Source organism: Ipomoea triloba, chromosome 4, assembly GCF_003576645.1.
Source record: "Ipomoea triloba cultivar NCNSP0323 chromosome 4, ASM357664v1".
Lineage (NCBI taxonomy): Eukaryota > Viridiplantae > Streptophyta > Magnoliopsida > Solanales > Convolvulaceae > Ipomoea > Ipomoea triloba.
This window is the reverse complement of record NC_044919.1, coordinates 20252111-20270850: the sequence shown is the minus strand read 5'-3', so window position 1 is coordinate 20270850 and position 18740 is coordinate 20252111. Positions and strand designations below refer to the sequence as shown.

General features: G+C 37.2%; 2 protein-coding genes and 1 long non-coding RNA gene across 3 annotated transcripts; 2 read left to right on the top strand and 1 right to left on the bottom strand.

The window, feature by feature from the left end:
- Window positions 1-6763: 6763 nt before the first annotated feature.
- Window positions 6764-10629, bottom strand: LOC116016421. Its single transcript, XR_004097746.1, has 5 exons — window positions 10269-10629; window positions 8600-9305; window positions 7218-8495; window positions 7075-7151; window positions 6764-6967 (listed from the first exon to the last, which is right to left on the bottom strand). It is a non-coding gene; the product is annotated as an uncharacterized LOC116016421 (long non-coding RNA).
- Window positions 10630-10871: 242 nt separating this feature from the next.
- LOC116016420 lies at window positions 10872-15728 on the top strand. The gene is made up of 4 exons (XM_031256669.1): window positions 10872-11396; window positions 13938-14719; window positions 14827-15099; window positions 15324-15728. Exons 1-4 carry the CDS (start codon window positions 11285-11287, stop codon window positions 15438-15440), a joined length of 1284 nt encoding a protein of 427 aa, XP_031112529.1. The 5' UTR covers window positions 10872-11284; the 3' UTR covers window positions 15441-15728.
- On the top strand, window positions 15625-18437 carry LOC116015957. The gene is made up of 9 exons (XM_031256123.1): window positions 15625-15669; window positions 15830-15895; window positions 15984-16082; window positions 16658-16744; window positions 16841-17025; window positions 17124-17304; window positions 17396-17515; window positions 17676-17813; window positions 17901-18437. Exons 1-9 carry the CDS (start codon window positions 15625-15627, stop codon window positions 17988-17990), a joined length of 1011 nt encoding a protein of 336 aa, XP_031111983.1. The 3' UTR covers window positions 17991-18437.
- The last annotated feature ends 303 nt before the right edge of the window (window positions 18438-18740 follow it).

Genomic DNA, 18740 nt, shown 5'->3' with positions numbered 1-18740 from the left:
TTTTGAACTTAAATGTGCAATTCAACTCAAGCTTTGCATAGCCAAATACTTTAACCTCGAAATTCCCTGTTTAGTCTACCTCAGTGTAGACTTTAACTCTGTCAAGTCTATATTCACATAGACCACCCATTCAAGCTACAGAGTATATACTCATAGTATAAGTGTAAGTCTTTCCATGATTTCGTTTGACCACAAAGGTGGTGTCCATCATGAATTCCTTACCTCGTTGGGATTTAATCCCATTTCTCTTGAAGTTTTAAGGATGGCCTTTCGATTTAGGCCTTTTGTGAGAGGATCTGCTATATTCCTCTCAGATCTCACAAATTTCATTGTGATCACCACGTTCAGCATTAGCTGTCTTACAGACTCATGTCTGACACTTATGTGTCTTCTTTTCCCATTGTAGACACTATTTTGTGCAACACAGATCGCGGTCTGTGAGTCACAATGTAAAGGCACAGCAGGAGTTAGACTCCCCCACAAAGGCACGTCTGCCAGTAAATTTTGTAGCCACTCAACCTCTTGGCTTGCTAGATCTAACGCTATGAACTCTACTTCCATGGTTGATCTAGCAATACATGATTGTTTAGTTGATTTCCACGATACAGCGGCACCACACATGGTGAACACATATCCACTGGTCGAGTTTACATCAACACTGTCATTCACCCAGTTTGCATCACAGAACTCTTCCATCACAGCTGGGTATCCTGTATAGTTTAGTCCCTAATCTACAGTGCCTCTGAGGTACCGAAGTACTCGTCTCAGTGCCTCCCAGTGTGGAGCACTTGGGTTGTGTGTGTAGCGACTGAGCTTGTTTACTGCAAATGCAATATCAAGTCTAGTATAGTTCATTAAGAACACTAGACTCTCAATTATCTTTGCATATTTTTCTTGAGAAACACTAGCCTCAGTGTTCTTTGATAGTTTGATACTGGGATCATACGGGGTTTTAGCCGGGGATACATCATAATTGTCGAACTTCTTTAGAAGTTTTTTTGTATAGTGCCTTTGGGACAAAAGGTAGCCCTTTTCGGTTTTATTAACCTTTATCCCGAGTATCACGTCGACTTCACCTAGATCCTTCATATCAAACTTTTCACAAAGTGTTATCTTTGCTTCATTTATTGTTTCAATATTTGAACTGAAAATTAGCATGCCATCTACATAGAGGCATATAATCACTACTTTGGATTTTATCTCTTTACTGTATAAGCAGGCATCTGATCGGTTAGCGGAGTAACCCAGGTCTATCAATGTTTTATGAAATTTTCATACCACTGCTTGGGGGCTTGTTTTAAGCCGTAAAGAGATTTCTTGAGTCTACATACCTTTCCTTCATGGTCGGGCTCTACGCATCCAGGAGGTTGTTCCATGTAGATTTCTTCCACTAAATCACCATTTAGAAAGGCTATTTTCACGTCCATTTGATGGATTATCAACCTGTGTAAAGAGGCTAGGGCAAAAATAATGCGTATAGTTGGAATTTTTGTTACTAGTGAATAGGTATAAAAATAATCCTCACCAAACTTTTGAGTGTAGCCTTTTGCTTTGAACCTTTCAATGGACTCGTATGGCCTCAATTTTCTTTTGAAGATCCATTTACAGCCAATTGGTTTACACCCTTTGGGTAGATTGACCAATTCCCAAGTGAGGTTCGATTGTATAGAGTCTAACTCACTCTTGACTGCTTCTTTCCATAAGGTGGAGTTGGTCGAGCGCATGGCTTCTTCAAAGGTCTTTGATTCTTCTCCTAACACTAGTTGACAAATGAGTTGATCACATAGCTCATTTAGGTCTTTCAACTCTGTTACAAACGTTATAAAGTCAGAGCCAAAGCTTTTCTCAATTCTTGGCCTTTTGCTTCTTCTGGACTTATCAGTATAATCTGTACTTCTAGGGAATACAATATTTTCATTGCTTTGAATTCTGTCAACAGATAAATCAAGAGAATTCTTTAAAGGAAATAAGTGTTCAAAGAAGATAGCATCTCTGGACTCACACATAGAGCGATTTTCCAAACACATAAACTTGTAAGCAGCACTATTCTTAGCATACCCAACAAATATGGCATCTATTGTTTTAGGTCCCAGTAGATTGGGCCCTTTGAAGGACGGTAGTCCAACCTTTGCTAAACAACCCCACACTTTAAAGTATTTGAGGCTTGGATCATACCCTCAAAAGGGGTTTTTTCAAATTCTCTATGAGGTACTCTATTCAAAATGTGGTTGGGTGTCAAAACAGCTTCTCCCCACAAAGAGTCTAGAGCACCTGATCAGCATGGCATTAATCATTTCTTTGAGAGTTCTATTCTTTCTCTCAGCTATACCATTTTGTTGGGGAGTATAAGGGGCAGTGACTTCATGGATTATGCCAGAGCCAGAGGATTCACACAACTTTTTCAGGGTATCTGCTTCATATTCTCCTCTCCTGTCGGATCGAAGCATTTTAATCTTTTTATCCAATTGATTTTCTACTTCTGTTTTGAAAACCATAAATTTTTGGTCGGCTTTTAGGGGTGGAAATAGGCTAGGCTAAGCCGAGCTTTAGAAATTTGGGCCTGGGCTTGCTATGAAAATCTAAAGCCTGAGCCTGAGCTTGGCCCTGTGTGTAGGCTATATTTTAAGCTCAAGCCTGAGCCTACAATTGGCCTAGCCTGGCCTGAAGCCTTTTTAAAAGCCTATTTAACATATAGGCTTTTAAAAAGGCTTCAAAATATATCATAAATATGCTTTTAGCCTATTTAGATAGGTTTTGAGCCTATTTAAGGCCTTCATTTTTAAGCCTTTTAAAGTATACCTACAAAAGATTTATAAAAAATACCTAAGTTCAATTGTATTATTATTTGTTATTATTATATATACTTGGGATTGTATTATATATATATATATATATATATATATATATAGGATCGCGTTCAGGTGCGTACGGGCCGCCCAGGAGAGAACTACGGACGAATCACAGCGCGCCACGTGTCCGGAATGTAGTTGCACATAACGTTATAACTAGGTGCACGTAATGTTATAACTAGGTGCACATAGGTGCACCCAGGTGCATAAATGTTAACAACGTAAATTACTTGCATCTGCAAGTGAAAATAGGTGCACACGTGCAAATAAAACGTATTAAAAGTGCAAGTAATTATACAATGAGCATCAATACTAAGTGCACCTAATGTTATAACTAGGTGCACTTAATGTTATAACTAGGTGCACATAGGTTGCAACCAGGTGCATGAATGTTAACAAAGTAAATTACTTGCACAAGTGCAAGTAAATGTATTGCAGATGCAAGTAAAATGTATTACAGGTGCAAGTGAATTGTACAGTGAGCATCAATACTAAGTGCAACTAATGTTATAACTAGGTGCACCTAATGTTATAACTAGGTGCACCTAATGTTATAACTAGGTGCAACCTATGTTAAAACTAGGTGCATCTAGGTTGCACCCAGGTGCATGAATATCAACAAGGTAAATTACTTGCATTTGTAAGTGAAAATATTTGCGAAAATAGGTGCATGAATATTAACAAGGTAAATTACTCGCACTTGTAAGTGAAAATATGTACAAAAATAGGTGCACTTGTAAGTGAAACTAGGTGCACTTTTAAGTGAAACTAGGTGCACTTGTAAGTGAAACTAGGTGCACCAAAGTTCCAGTTATTTACGAAAATGCCACCGCGTCATTTTTTAAAAATTGCATCTGATTCGTTGATCTGGACACGTGGACGGCTGTGGAGCGTTCTCATTTCCTACCTGGGCGAGAGTTCGCACGAGAGTGCAACCCTATATATATATATATATATATATATATATATATATATATATATATTATATAGGCCAGGCCTATAGGCCTGAAGGCCGAGCCTGGTATATATAGGTCTGGCCTGTTTAGTTTAATAGGCTTTTGAAATTGGCTCAAGCCTGGCTTTTTTACTAAACAAGCTAGGCCTAACTAGGCTTTAATTAGGCCTGGACATAAGCCCCTACAAGGGGCCTGGCCTATTCCACCCCTAGGCTTCATCTTTTGATTTTAATAGATAAACTTTTGTATAACGAGAGAAATCATCAATAACGTAATATAATAACGTTTTCCACCTTTGCTTAGTGAACAAATAATTAATCAAGAAACAAATTCTTGAATATATTATTCTGAAATAAGAATTATCAACTCATATAAATAAAAAAATAAACAAAAATTGTGAAATATTTAGTAATTTTAATTACCTGAGAATTGAAAAACTTGAAAATTTGTGACTTTGAACTTTGTACGATCAAGAAGAATTTTTCAATTCTATCGAACACAATATAAATACATAGGGTGAAGGAAAAGTATTGCCTAATGGGAGTAATGGACTAATTGCGCAGCACCGCCGACGAAAACTGGGGAAAACGATGCATTTATATATAGTATATATCAATACATAGAATTGTGTGACATAAAAGAAAAGGAATGCCTAAAATTGGTAGAATTTGGCTTCTTGCATGAACATGTAGGAAAAGAATTAGCTAATATATTACATATATAATTTTTTTTTTTAATATTGGACCCCAAAAAATTGGGGGCCCTGTGCGTCGGCCCTAAGCAAACTTGCCTAGGGCCGACCTTGGACCAATCCACCTTAAACTATATAATATGGTGACATTTTGGTATTATATTTACAAGTATGGATGCCAATCTTAGCCTGGACCCGATGAGCTAGCCCGATAAAATCGAAACCAACTAGTCGATGCCCCGAATAGGCTAGCCCGAAATGTAATGGAGTAGCCTGATAACCCGAACTACTTAAAATTATTCTATATATAGAAGTGATGTGGCACATAACATACATAAAATTTAAAGATAAGTTCTTCTTTCTTATGTTTTATTACATTTTTAAATAAATATATTACTAAATAAATTATTTTTATAATAATAAATAATGAAAAATTAAAAATTTATTGTAAATATTTTTTTTTGAAAACAAGAACTAAAATATTATTAGCTCAAAGTAGAAATAAAACTAGGTGGACCAATAATAGACGAGATGAGACATGATTTCTATCTCTAGCAATATATCGGATCTTACAACCAATAATAGACGAGATGAGACACCTACAGTCATAGGCTATAGTATCGATATAGGAACGATTAGAACTAACATTAAGCAAGCTAGAACAAAAAATAAAACAATCAGAAACTACTAATATATGAGACAAATTATGTTGCTTGATCCAAGTGAGCGCCTCTTGAATTGCCATTGCTTCCGCCATCAAAGGATCTTGAGCGCACCGTAATGGACCATTTTTCGCAATAAGAAAAGCCCCTTGCATTGATGTAATGATGAACCCATACGTATGCCCGCTATGGACCGGGATGAACCTTTGTAGGCTCTGGTGGCTGCACCGTGTACTTCAGACCCCACTTCTTACACACAGGCTGCTAGTCATCTGGAATAGCGTACCGCTATGGACCAGGAATACAATGCCCTAATCCATAATCATACTTTGGCGTTTGGTTTTGCCCTCGCCCGGGATGAATGTCGTAGGTTGCAAGTGGGTTTTCTGGACCAAGAGTAAGCTTGATGGTTCTATCGAGCACTATAAGTAGGGGAGAACATAATTACCGAAAAACCGATAATCGAACCGACCGATAATTTCGGTTATCGGTAGGTTATCAGTTACAAGGCAAAAAAAATCGGTTATTCGGTTATTTTTCGGTTATCAAGATTTAATAACAGCGGTCACCGAATAACTGATAATATATATCTATACATATATATATACACATATACATATATATATATATACATATATATATACACATATATATACATATGTATATATATATACATATATGTATATATGTATATATATATTATAAAAACCCTAAACGCTCACAGTCACCGGGCAGCATCTCTATCCAAAAAACACACGAATTTTGATTTGTTAAGAAAACACATGAATTTAATTTTTATAAAAAAAATTCTAAACTTACTAGTTTGATTGCTGTGTACACACTACATTTTGATTATTACAAAAAATGATATGTGTTTAATTGAATGATTGGCACTACAGTGTGATTATTAAAAAAATTGATATTTGTTTGATTGTTCCAATAATCAGAACACACTACTGTTGTTGATTATAATGCTATTTGTTGAATTGGATTGGAAAATTGTTATTTATGTGATGCTACACAGCTTCGGTTATCGAAATAACCGATCGAAACCGACATAATCGGTTTCGGTTGGTTATAAGTATATGTTCAGTCGGTTTCGGTCGGTTATGAAGACTAAAAAAATGCTTTCGGTTATTCGGTTATTGGTCGGTTATTAACCGAAACCGACCGATGCTCACTCCTAGCTATAAGGCACGTTTGATGGCGAAGGGTTTTGACGCATTTAGTCCCGTGGTTAAGCCTACTACGGTCTGACTATTTCTTTCTTTGGCGTTGTCTCGTGGTTGGGCCATGCGTCAGCTAGACGTCCATAATAAGTTTCTGAACGATCGTTTAGTAGAGACTGTGTATATGCGGCAACTTCCGGGGTATATTGATCCGGCGTAGGAATGGCAACGGGGCGGGGCGGGGGCGGGGAGGGGTATCCCCATCCCCGTCTCCGCCACCCCGTCCCCGTCCCCGTCCCCGGCGGGGAGGGGTAAAAATTCCCCATCCTCGTCCCCACGGGGAATTTGGCGGGGACGGCGAATCCTCATCGCCGGTCAAATCTTAGTCAAAGTGATATTCTAGTACAATTTAAAAAAAAATTACAAAAAATAACAATTTTAAAAATACAACTACCGTAGTTCAAATTTCAATCCAAAAGTAGTAAATACAAATTAAAATAGTCCAAATGTAGATGTTCTTCAAATAGTCCAAATTACAAATAGTTCAACAATACAATATAAACATTCTTCTCAAATCCAAATCTTCTTCAAATATTCATTCTTTAATCTTTCTTCATTCTTCACCATCTTCTTCTCCAATCTGAAAAAAAATAATTTAATTAATTGTTCAAACATATTTTAAAGTAAATCCATTCAATTTCACAATATATGAATAATTATAAAAGTTTAATATATATATATACATACCTCAAGCGCTTCAAATTGTTCTGGACTAATCCCACAATCATAAAAAATTGTACCATATGCATCTTTCCAAGTAGGCACTACAACAAACAATAAATATGTAATATACAATATCATAAAAATTTCATTTAATAAAATTTGATTACCTTGGCCTTTGACATCTTTTAACAACCAACTTTGCGAACACATTAACCCCTCCAACGTTTTCGGGGTGAAGCCTACTTCGATGAGGTGTCACCACCTTACCACCAGTGCTGAAAACTGATTCTGAAGCGACAGTAGAAATAGGTACAGCTAAGATATCCTTTGCAATCTTTCGCAATGTTGGATAACAAAGTCCAACACCTTGCCACCAATGTAAAACATTAAACTTAGAATCATTTCTTGGCATTTTTACTTCTTCCAAATACTTGTCCAACTCTGATTTCAAACTCCTTGTAGAACTACTCTTACCCTGATATGTATCAAATCCAGAACTAAAAAAAAACCTCATCTTCAGATCCACTCTCTACTGAGATTTCAGAATCAAATTGAGCATTGTTGGTAACTTGAGAATCCTTTTGATATTCTTTCACCAAATCCACACAATATTTCATAACCCTATACGTTTCTCGTTGAGCATTGTTTCCATATATTTTATGGAAAAAAAACTCCACCACGTCTAACTTATATCTCGGGTCAAGAGCATTAGCCACATCCATTAGTCCATTAACTACCTCCCAATATTTATCAAATTTCAACAACATACTTCTAGCCATATTTGCAACAACCACATTAGAACATTCAATCCAACTAAGCAAAGCAAACTTGATTTCACACATCAATGGAAAGAAGATATTAGAAGTTGGATAATTAGTCCCTGAAAATTTATTTGAGACCGTGTAAAGCAACTTCAACCTTTCACAAATTTCCTTAGCAAACTCCCAATCCTCATCATAGGGTGCACAAGTGAACACAACATCACGTTCTTTCAAACGCATAAAAACATCCTTGTATTCTAATGCAACACTAAGCATCAAATATGTGGAATTCCATCGAGTTTTACAATCAAGCACCAATTGCTTAGACTGTCTATGCCCAAGTGCCTCACATTTTCTGTAAAAGTTTCAATCCTTTTTGGTGTGGCTACCCAATAAGAAACACTATCTCTAACCCTTTCTATTCCATCACCCATCACTTTTAATCAATCTTGGACAATTATATTCAAAATATGGGCACAATAACGCATGTTATATAAACTCCCACGTAACAATAGATGAGAATAACCTAACTTAGCTACAAGGATGTTAATAAGTGCATCATTTGTCGAACAATTATCAACTGTCAACATAGATAATCTCCTTTCAATATTCCAATCATAAACAGATTTCAACAATTCCTTAGAAATAGCTAAATCTGTGTGTGGACAAGGCACATAAATAAACCTAAAAATGTAAAACGAAATAAAGGATTACACAACTAATAATGATCATGCATTTTTAAAAATGAAAATAACTACATACATTATATTAGAAAACAATAGACATACCTCATAAGCAAACTTTGCAGTTTCCAATCATTATCAATAAAATGTGTCGTGATTGCCATGTAGCCTTTCTTTTGATTCGAAGCTGTCCACATATCTGTAGTTAAGGCAATCCTACTTGAATTTGTGCTCAAAAGTGTCATAATCTTGAATTTTTCAGCCTCATAGATCTTCAAAATGTCGGCCTTAACTGTATTTCGAGAAGGTATGTCGAAAAGTGGTTGAAGACTAGCTATATACCTTCTAAATCCTGCATGATCAACAATTGCAAGAGGATATTCATGCATAATGATCATGCAGGCAAGCTCCCGCCTAGTAACCTCAGGATTAAACTTGAAAGTAGATAAACCCATTTTTCCCTCCGACGTCCATTGTTGTTGTAACAACGTTTGTTGCTTCAGATTTTGGATGGGTTTCATCTTACAGGACTTCTGATGATCATGCAGATGCTTTGTTCCATTTTTACTTTGTCCCCCAAGCAATTTTTGCAATAGTTGCACTCTGCTTTATCCACACCGTTAACTATCTTTTTGGTAAAATGCTCCCATACCACAGATTTTAGTCTTTTTGAACCAACACTTTATTCACTAGGACCACTCGGTGTACCAGTTAATTCAATGGGAGAGTCCACGGGTGTCTCATCGAGATCGGGTATTGCATAATCATTAGGTGTATCTTTCTCTTCCATCTCAACAGAAACATCACACTCCTTTAAAACAATTACAATTAAATAGTTTCATTTAGTCCATTACTTAATTAAAAGTATACTAATTAACATTATAATAATTTAACAATATACTAATTTAACACTAGAGTACACTAATTCATATTACTAACAGTACACTAATTCATATTACTATAGTGGATTACTAACACTATTTTTTTTTTTTTGGTGAGGATATTACTAACACTACACTAATTCATATTACTAACAGTTTCACATTACTATAGTGGATTACTAACACTAATTCATATTACTACAGTATCAATTTAACAATTAACGGTACACTAATTGATATTACTAACACTAATTCATATTACTAATTACATATACTACAGTACCAACTTAACAATTAACAGTACACTAATTGATATTACTAACACTATACTAAGGGTGTGTTTGGTTGGGGGGTTTAGGCATAAGGTATGGGTATCAAAGTGATTGCTAGTGTTTGGTTGATAGGTTTTGTGGATACTACTATGGGTTTGGAATACCCCATTAATGGCAAAACCCATACCCTTATTAAATAAGGGTTTCATGTCCCTTCATCATTTCTTCCCCAACTATTAATAATCATTCTCATTCCACCCAACTACCAAACATGCTAAATACTTTCACCAAAACCCATTACCATTACCAAGTATTTGATACCCATTCCGATTCCGATTCCCATGTACGAACCAAACGCACCCTAATTCATTATACTAACAATAAACAGTTAACAGTATACTAATTAACAAATTTAGTTTACGAATTCATTATACTAACACTATACTAATTCATTATACTGATTATACTAACATTAAACAGTATACTAATTAACTAATTAACAAATTTAGTATACTAATTCATTATACTAAGTACTAACATAGTAACATTAAACAGTATACAGTATACTAATTAACATAATTAACAAATTTAGTAAGCAAATTAAACATTATACTAATTTACCTGGGACTGTGACGGAGGAATTGGAGGTCGTCCGCCAGATCGCTTCATGGGAGGGGACTGTACTGCGGTGGCCGATGAAGGCGGCTGGACTGTGGTGGTTGGTGGAGGCGGCTGCCAGCTGGACTGCGAATCTGTGATGGAGGCGCTGGGCTGCGATTCTGTGAGCGGTGGTCGATGAAGGCGGCGAGCGGTCGTCCCGTGGATGCGCCGTCTCGCTGGTCGCTGGGCTGCGATGGAGGAGCAGACGCAGAGACGGCCGGTAGATGAGACATGGGAGTAGACGCACAGAGCCAATGATGAGAGATGAGAGACGGCTAGGGTTCTTCTAACTTGAGTAACTTCTAATTTGTAATGAATAATGATATAAGTTACTGCCAAGGACCTCGTAGTTCAGTGGCATCAAACCCTTCCCTTTATAGAACTAGTATATTATAGAGATCTATGAGGTCAAATAGTGATCGTTGGCAAGATTGACGTTCTTTTTTTGAGTTATTTTTGGATGTTGGCGCTAGTTTTATAAGCCGGGGGTATTTGGGTCCTTTTATTCCAATGTTTTAATTATGGTAGATTTCAAACTCAGTTTAATTTTGGTATTAATCAATTAGTTTCTTTTTATTTATCTGACTATTCCGATTCTTTTCGCTCTGTTCTAGGGATTTTAGGTGATATTTTCGACGGTGTCTTTTCAACTGATCAACGCCTCACTGTCGTCTTTTCAATTTGCTTCACTCCACTGGTGGTGACCGGTGTCGGACGCAGTTGTTAGTGACGTTGGACACCGGCGACAAGCGGGGGAGGGGAAATTTTGCAACCGATCGGCGTTTCCAGTTCGGTAACTCACCCGGCGTGGCGTTTCTATTTAGGCGTTTGTTGCGGAGGACGAAGGACGAAAGGCGGGGCTTCTCTGGTGGCTCGTCAGTTTCCAGCGTTCTAGTTCCACGACAACCGTTGCGAAGGTCGAACGACGGTAAGCTTTACTGGTGCGTGGGCGACGGTACGGTCGGCGGTGGTGTTGCATGTATCCCGTTGTTTGTGGGCTGCAATCTAAGCGTGGATCAATGGCGGAAGACGGTGATTGTCATCGACGGCGTCGTGGCTCCGGTCCGGCATCGGAGGTTTCGGTTCCAGGTTAGTATTTTTTTTTGTTAGTAATTAAATAATTACCCATATTACAAGAATGCATGTATATTGAGCGAGAAAGTTGATTTTTATGTGGCTAGAGGGAATTCTGGGCAATAGTTCATTAGAAGAAAACTAAAAATAAATTAATAAAAATTGTATTGTTCCAGGACTAGTATATATATATTTCTGTAAATGCAGTTTGCTTATGTTTTTTTTTTTTGTTTTTTGGTAATTTTTGTATGTTTTTTGGCATTTTTTTCAGGAATTGGCTATTACGTTATATATGATATGCTTGAATGATATATATTTTCTGTTTTTTATTAATATTTAGGAATTGTAGAATTTTGGTTCTTATTTCGGTTTTGTTTTTTTCTTAATAAAATAAATCCATGTGCAATGTTTGGTGGAATCATATGTGTGTTTTGGTGTTTATTAAGTAATTGCATGTTTGTGGTTATTTTTTTTCTTGTTTTTTTTTTTAATCCAGTTTGTGGCAATTTTGTAGTTTGGGATGTGTTTTTTATTGTTTCTAGCTGTTTTATGTTTAATTAAATTTAGAAGTTTAAAATTCTTGATACAATGGTAGCTTGATTTTTTTGTTCACACTATTGTGCGCCAAGATTTACCAATTGTGTGCCAAAGTTTGGAAACTTGTGTGCCGAGTGTAAATGCTTTTGTTGGGTGGAAAAATTAATTTTGTTCTATATACGTTTATGAGTTGCATATGCAATGAGGGTGGTTGAGGGAGACATTGCTCTATTTGTTGGCTATAAAGGTCCTCTTGGCAAAATACATAGATATGTACAGGAAGGTTTGGGTTTCAGGTAGAGGGTGTAGGGTGGAAAAAAGAATGATGTTATTGTTGATTGCTAAAAGAAGCTTGAAAAAAGAATTCGGTGTTGTAGTGGGGAGTATTGCTCATCTCATGATTTTGAGTGCTTGTGAATGTGAATTTTGAGTTTGGGTTTGCAGTAGTTAGTGCATTGACAGTAAAGTGAAGGATACTGTTACTGTTAGATTATGACATTGCTGTTAAATTCAAGCATATCAGCATGTTTGGCACTAGGTCAACTGGGAGAGAAGGGAAACAGTCATGCTGGTTGGCTACCAATATGTGGGCAGGTACCAAAGTTTGGTGACCATGTTGGAGCAGCTATCATTGCTGGTTTTGTAGCCACAGTTCTTTATTTTATTATTGTTCTCTATTCTTTCCATAATGTCCTTAATCTGTACTCTCTTAAAGCTTAGAGCTTTTTGCCCTTTCAGGAATTTTGTTATATTTATTTCCTTTCTTTTTCCACTTCTGTAACTTTCCATAATGTCCTTAATCTGCAGCTTCAGTTTTACTTTTTTTTTTTTAAATTTTAAATTTTGGTTCTTGTTTCGGTTTTGTCTAATACCATGGTAGCTTCAGTTTTTGTTCACAAATTTGTGTGCCTATGTTCAGCAATTGTGTGCCAATGTTGGGAAACTTGTGTGTCAAGCATATATGATTTACCTGGTGGGAAAATTAAATTTTGGCAAAAATTACTTTTGTTTGGTGTTGTTTTAAGCCAATAAAATAATTCCGTATGCAGTGTTTATTAATTAATTGCATGTTTGTGGATATTTACTTTCTGGAGAAATTTTTTTTTATTTTAATAAATAGATCTGTGTGCACTGTTTGGTGGATTCATGTCTTGTTGTTATTAATTATTCGCAAGTTTTTGGGTATTTTATTTATTTGTTTTTGTTTTGCTATAAACAAATTGTTGGTAGTTTTGTAGGTTAAGCAACAATTTCGTTGGACTGTTTGGTGGATTCATGTCTTGTTGGCAGTTTTTATATACAAGAATTTTGTTCACCATGTTGTGTGACGATGATTAGCAATTCTGTGCCAATTTTGAGAAACTTGGGTGCCAAGTATAAATGTCTCTGGTTGTTGGAAAAATTGGATTTTGTTGTATATACGTTACTAGAAGCTTGAGCTACGAAACTCAACCTTTTCAGAGTTTTAATTTTAGGCGGAATCATATGTATGCTTTGTTCTTTGTTAATTAAATGGAAGTTTGTGGATATTTTTTTTTGTTTTTTTGTTTTTTTTTTTCAAATTGTTGGCAGTTTTGTAGTATGGGATATGTTTTTTTTACTGTTTGTAGTTGTTTTATGTTTACTTAAATATTGAAGTTCAAAATTATTGATATCATGGAAGCTTGATTTTTTGTCCTCAATATTGTGTGCCGAGAATTAGCAATTATGTGCCAATGTTGGAAAATTTGTGTGCCAATTATAAATGCTTTTGGTGGTGGGAAAAAATTATTTTTGTTGTATATATGTTAATAGAAGCTTGAGGTACCAAACTCTACCTTTTCGGGCGTTTAGGGAAACTTCTGTGCCAATGTTTATTATTTAGTTGTTATTGTGGTTACGGAATTTTGTTATTGTGGTTTTGTTCTATTTTTTGGATTTAGCTTTTCTGCGTGAAATGTGTGCCGCATTGTTTTACCGATGTGCCATACTTGTTGAAAGGCGTTCTCCTAATAATTTGAGTGTGTCTGTTGTTGTCAGCCAAAAGGCAGCGGGGGGCACCTTCAGTGCGGTGTCTGTCTCAGCTTGAGAACGCTGATGAGGATTTTGTTGATGTTCCTAATGTTGTTAGGGGTGAGGTTCGCCGAGATCCTTTGCCCGATGCTCCGGATGTTGGGTTAACTGCAGAACAACAAGCTGCATTTCCTACTTTTACAGTTCGAGTTTCTCATTCCTTTTTGGTAGATGCGTTGGAGGATCTCACCTCACGTCAGAGGAAGGATATTATTGCACTCGGGTTTAGTAGTCTCCTCGATTTAAAGTTTTCAAAGTTGCCTACTAGGTTGGGTCGTTGGTTGTTAGCGAATTTTGATCCAACTAATATGTGTATTAATTTGGGGGAGGGTGAGGTCTTGCCAATCACAGAGGAAGACGTTACTTTGATTATGGGTTTCCCGCGGGGTCGTGATGTTATATATCGGCGGGATCGGTATGCGAAGAGTAAGTTATTGGCTGCTTGGCTTAGCAAGTTTGGCAAAACTCATTATGATGTCAAACTATCTGAGGTTTCAGACTTTATTCGGAATGATCTGGATTGTGGTGAGTGGTTTCAACGACATTTTATGATGTTGATGATTTCAACTTTGATTTCCTGTATGGGCAACGAATATTGCAACCAGGCTGTGTTCCATCACCTAGATGATGTTGAAGCTATTCCGAATTTGAACTGGTCGAGGTTTCTACTCGAGGAGTTGGTTTCTACTCATGCGGTGTGGCGGGCGGGGTCTAATCCCCGATTTACGGGTCTTATTATTTTTTTAATTGTGAGTGTCTGGTTAATGCTCTGCTTATTATGTTTCCTTTTATGTATGTTTTGTTGATGACTTTCACTCATTTTAACTTGTTTTTCCTTTTTTTTTTTAAATGAAAGTTGTTGTATTTTGATCGCGTTTGGGCCACCGTTCGAGTATTGACAAGGTCAATACCAACATTTCGGGGATTAACATGGCAGATGCTTAGTGATAGACAGTCTACAGAGATCCGGTCCGGTGGTTTTGGGACTGGTGTGATTGAGTGTCTGTTTCGCGTGCAGCATGGCGTAGTGCCTGATGTGGACCCTGAGGTTGCTGATGTTGAAGCCGATTTGCGTGGTTCTCGTCGCGTTTCGCCTGTACCGTCTTCACCGGTTGTTCGTCCACAGAAGGCAATTATTTTCTTACTATTATTGCGTAATAAGTTATTCAGTTTACATTTATTAATTGTTACGTTTGCCAATGTGGGCTGGTTTGTGTGCCAAGCCATTATGTTGGCCCTTTTTGGAACATTTTCATTTCTTTTTTTATCATACACGATTCTGTGTGCCGTGCCTCAATGTTCTGTGTGGTACATATACTCATTACACAAAGGTTGCATTTTTCTTGCATGTAGTCACTAGTTGAACGGTTGGCTGATACGACGGGCGAGATTGCTAGGAGTATACTTACACTTGTCCAGCTAGTAAATGAGGCAAATGCGGGATCGGGGGTTGATGTTAATTTTCAATAGGTGCTAGGTGCTGCTCAAGTTCTTATTGGGGTGAAGCCCCAAGTGTCCGTTCCTCAGTCCACTGCTCAACCTTGTTCCCAGCCAACCTTTACTCAATATGATGATGAGTTTTGGGGAAATCCTGACAACATTCGTGCGTTGGCTGAGGTTGAGCGTGCTATCACTGAGAGGACTAACCTCAACGATGTCCCCTCTTTTAGCCTTGGACTTACCCAGGATTTTGGGAACGGTGTGTGGGAATGTGTGTCTGAGATTACTCGTGGGATTAATCAAGTAATACCATATCTTTATTAATATATACGGTGTGTCGTTTTCTTTCAAATTGCGTGAGATGTTGTTTCCTATTCATCTTTAATACTGTGTTTATGTTTGTGTGTGACTTTATGTAGGATCTTGGTGATTCTCGTGTGCCTGTTGCTGCAGATCAGCCTTGTGGTGGGTCTGACACTGTGCCGGTATGAGTTGGTAACGTTTATTTTGGTTTCTTAAGAATTGTCTACACGTAATAGTTTGGTTATTGTTTCTATACTCCGTCTTGTGTAGGAAGTTAATAATGTCATTATTGCTGAGTATGTGAGTGGAGTAGGTCTTGAAGGTACTGGAGTGGGAAATGGGGATTGTGCGTGCATTGATTCCGAGATGGTATGTAATCCGGTTATTCATTTCAGCATAATGTGTTGTGGTTGTGTGCCTGTTTGTGTATATGTCAGTGCACATTTAGTGATACGATTTTATCGCTTCAATGCTTCTTTTTTTTTGGTTTTTTACTGTTTGCCGATGTAATCACCCAAGTGTGTGGTCGATATTGGTATTATTTCTAATATTACTTTGTGCTATACATTGCGTGCCTGTTACAGTATATTTGTGTGCCTGTTACATTCTTGCGTTTCCTACATTTTTACATTCGGTAATTAAAGTAATCTTTCTATGATTTTTAAATTACCACTCTTTGTACGCGTTTCATCACACAACTTCTAATTAAGTGTCACACATTAGCCACATAAACTATTACAAACATTATAAAAAGAATGAACCTGTTTGTGCAGTACGTTGCACTGAATGAAACCATCTCTCCAAACTTACGGTAGTTTTGATTGGCTATAAAATATAAGGATGTGAACTCTGTTAAATTGCGTGCCTGTTACAGTATAATTGCGTGCCTGTTACAGTATAATTGTGTGCCCAGTTGTTGTTATTGTATGTTATTATTTGTGCAGCCTATTGTTGGGGAGGTGGATGGGTGTTCGCGTCATCCAACAATGGTAGATGCTGTTCATGATGGTTCTTTTGTAACACCTATAGAGGTTTTCCTATCTTCATTATAACATCATTACATTTATTTCATTAAATTGTCTTTTCACCTTCATATGTTCAAATGTAATTTATAATGCTTTTATCAGGGTGTGAGTCGTGTCGATGGTACGCCTCTTTATGTTGCTTCACTAAAGGCTAATAGGCCCGAGCGCCCTACTCCTGATTCGATTCGCTATGTGGGCATCGGACCTAGTGTGCCATTGCCATCTTCTGGTTTCCTAGATGATGTCCAGTTATCTAAGTGGGTTTTAGAATGTGACGCTGTTGATAAGTGAGTTCACATCCTTATATTTTAATCATTAGTCTGTGCTAGTCTATGCTATTTTTCTCATTGCTTTTCTTGACCTTGTCTTTTTTTAATTGGTCAAGGAATGAAGAATTATTTTCGTATAATGGGTGTATCGCACGGCGCGATGATTTATGTTCATTAGCACCGGGTGAACTAGTGACGGTTGGTGTGATTGAAGCGTGGTCCTGTATTTTAAATAGCCGAGAACACTCTAAGCCTCCAGATGCCCCATCTAGAGTATTTGCGTCTCCATTCACCGCTGTAAGTTTATGTAGATTTGGTGTAAATGCATTCCATTCGACGGTTTGTTGTTCTTGGTGGTATTCATTTCTGTTACTCCCTATGTTTGTAGATTGATCATGCTCAGTTAACGTCCGAATCACCAGATAAACAACTAGTTGGACGGTTTTCCAAGGCTTTGGAAGCTGATCTCGCACTTTCCCCATATACACACTGGAAAGATGTTCGTCTGGTAAGTTATATCCTTGTGCTCTTATTTTACTCTACAATATTGTAGGGTTATTTGCTTCACTTTAAACTAATATAATGATGTGCCACTTAGCTATCAATTATGTGCACTAGTTTTTGATATTTGGGTATTTCGAAACTGACATTTGTCTGCATTATTCCAGCTCTTTTTCCCCATGCTTCACAGTAGCCATTTCTATCTCCTGTTTGTGGATTTTGTCTCCTGGCGGTTAGAGATAATCGATAACTGCACAAAATGCCCAAACACGTCAATCAAGTATGGTCTGATACCGGATAATTTGGTATGTTGCAATTTCTACATTTTTAATTCCCTTTTTAGAATTTTTACACTCCCACAATGTACAACTTTTGACACATCTCTATTCCAGCTACTGTTGCTGTCTCGTATTTCCTCTCGCTTACTCAAGTTGCAAACTCTGAGTGGTGCCTTCATTTTGTATCAAAGAGGATGGATATGAAATGGCGTGACGCTAACAACACGATTGACTGTGGAGTTAACCTTATGCGCCACATGGAGAGTTACGTTGGACAGTGCGTAACTGACTGGGATTGTGGTCTCGTTAAGGGTGACCAAGCTGCATTGGATCGCTTCCGCATGAAGTACATTCGTGAGATATGCACGGCAAATATCAATTCTCACCGCACCAGCAATGTTGCACGTGCCATTCAGTTTCTTTCATCTTTGGGGATACCCGGGTGAATTGACTTAATTTGGTGTTTGTTGTTAATTAGTTGATATATTCGTTTTTTTAGACAAGCCATTTTGGACTTCATCTCGTATACTATAACGATGTTTGTCCCCAAAGTGCGCTTCACGATATTACTGTTTTGCTTCAAATAGTTCCCTAAGACAATGTTTACTATTGATCTATGTTTGCCATTTAGTTACGTCTTCTTTGCCACAATCGATTTACTTCTGTGTGTTTTTGCATACCAACCCACCCGTAACTCCCCAACTTTGTAAGTGTCTAACAACAATTGTGTGTTTGCCTAAAACTTTCCCACCGTTTGGCACGAAGGGTATAGTTGTTACAATTCACAATTATTATAGAGCGCTTTTCCTCACCTTGCAATATGTGACCGTTAGTTATGTCTAATGTGCCATATACATTACAATTGTCTGCATATCAACACATAATAACTCAATCTCTCCAATCCCTTACTAGAACCTCATTAATAAATCTAATTTACCTTAGTCATCTCTACAC

Coding starts and splice junctions, on each gene's coding strand:
- LOC116016420 (XM_031256669.1), top strand. CDS start 11,285: ATGTATCCCGTTGTTTGTGGGCTGCAATCTAAGCGTGGATCAATGGCG. Junction 11,397..13,937: donor ATCGGAGGTTTCGGTTCCAG/GTTAGTATTTTT, acceptor TGTTGTTGTCAG/CCAAAAGGCAGCGGGGGGCA. Junction 15,100..15,323: donor CGGTTGTTCGTCCACAGAAG/GCAATTATTTTC, acceptor TCTTGCATGTAG/TCACTAGTTGAACGGTTGGC.
- LOC116015957 (XM_031256123.1), top strand. CDS start 15,625: ATGTCCCCTCTTTTAGCCTTGGACTTACCCAGGATTTTGGGAACG. Junction 16,745..16,840: donor CTTTTGTAACACCTATAGAG/GTTTTCCTATCT, acceptor TGCTTTTATCAG/GGTGTGAGTCGTGTCGATGG. Junction 17,026..17,123: donor GAATGTGACGCTGTTGATAA/GTGAGTTCACAT, acceptor TAATTGGTCAAG/GAATGAAGAATTATTTTCGT.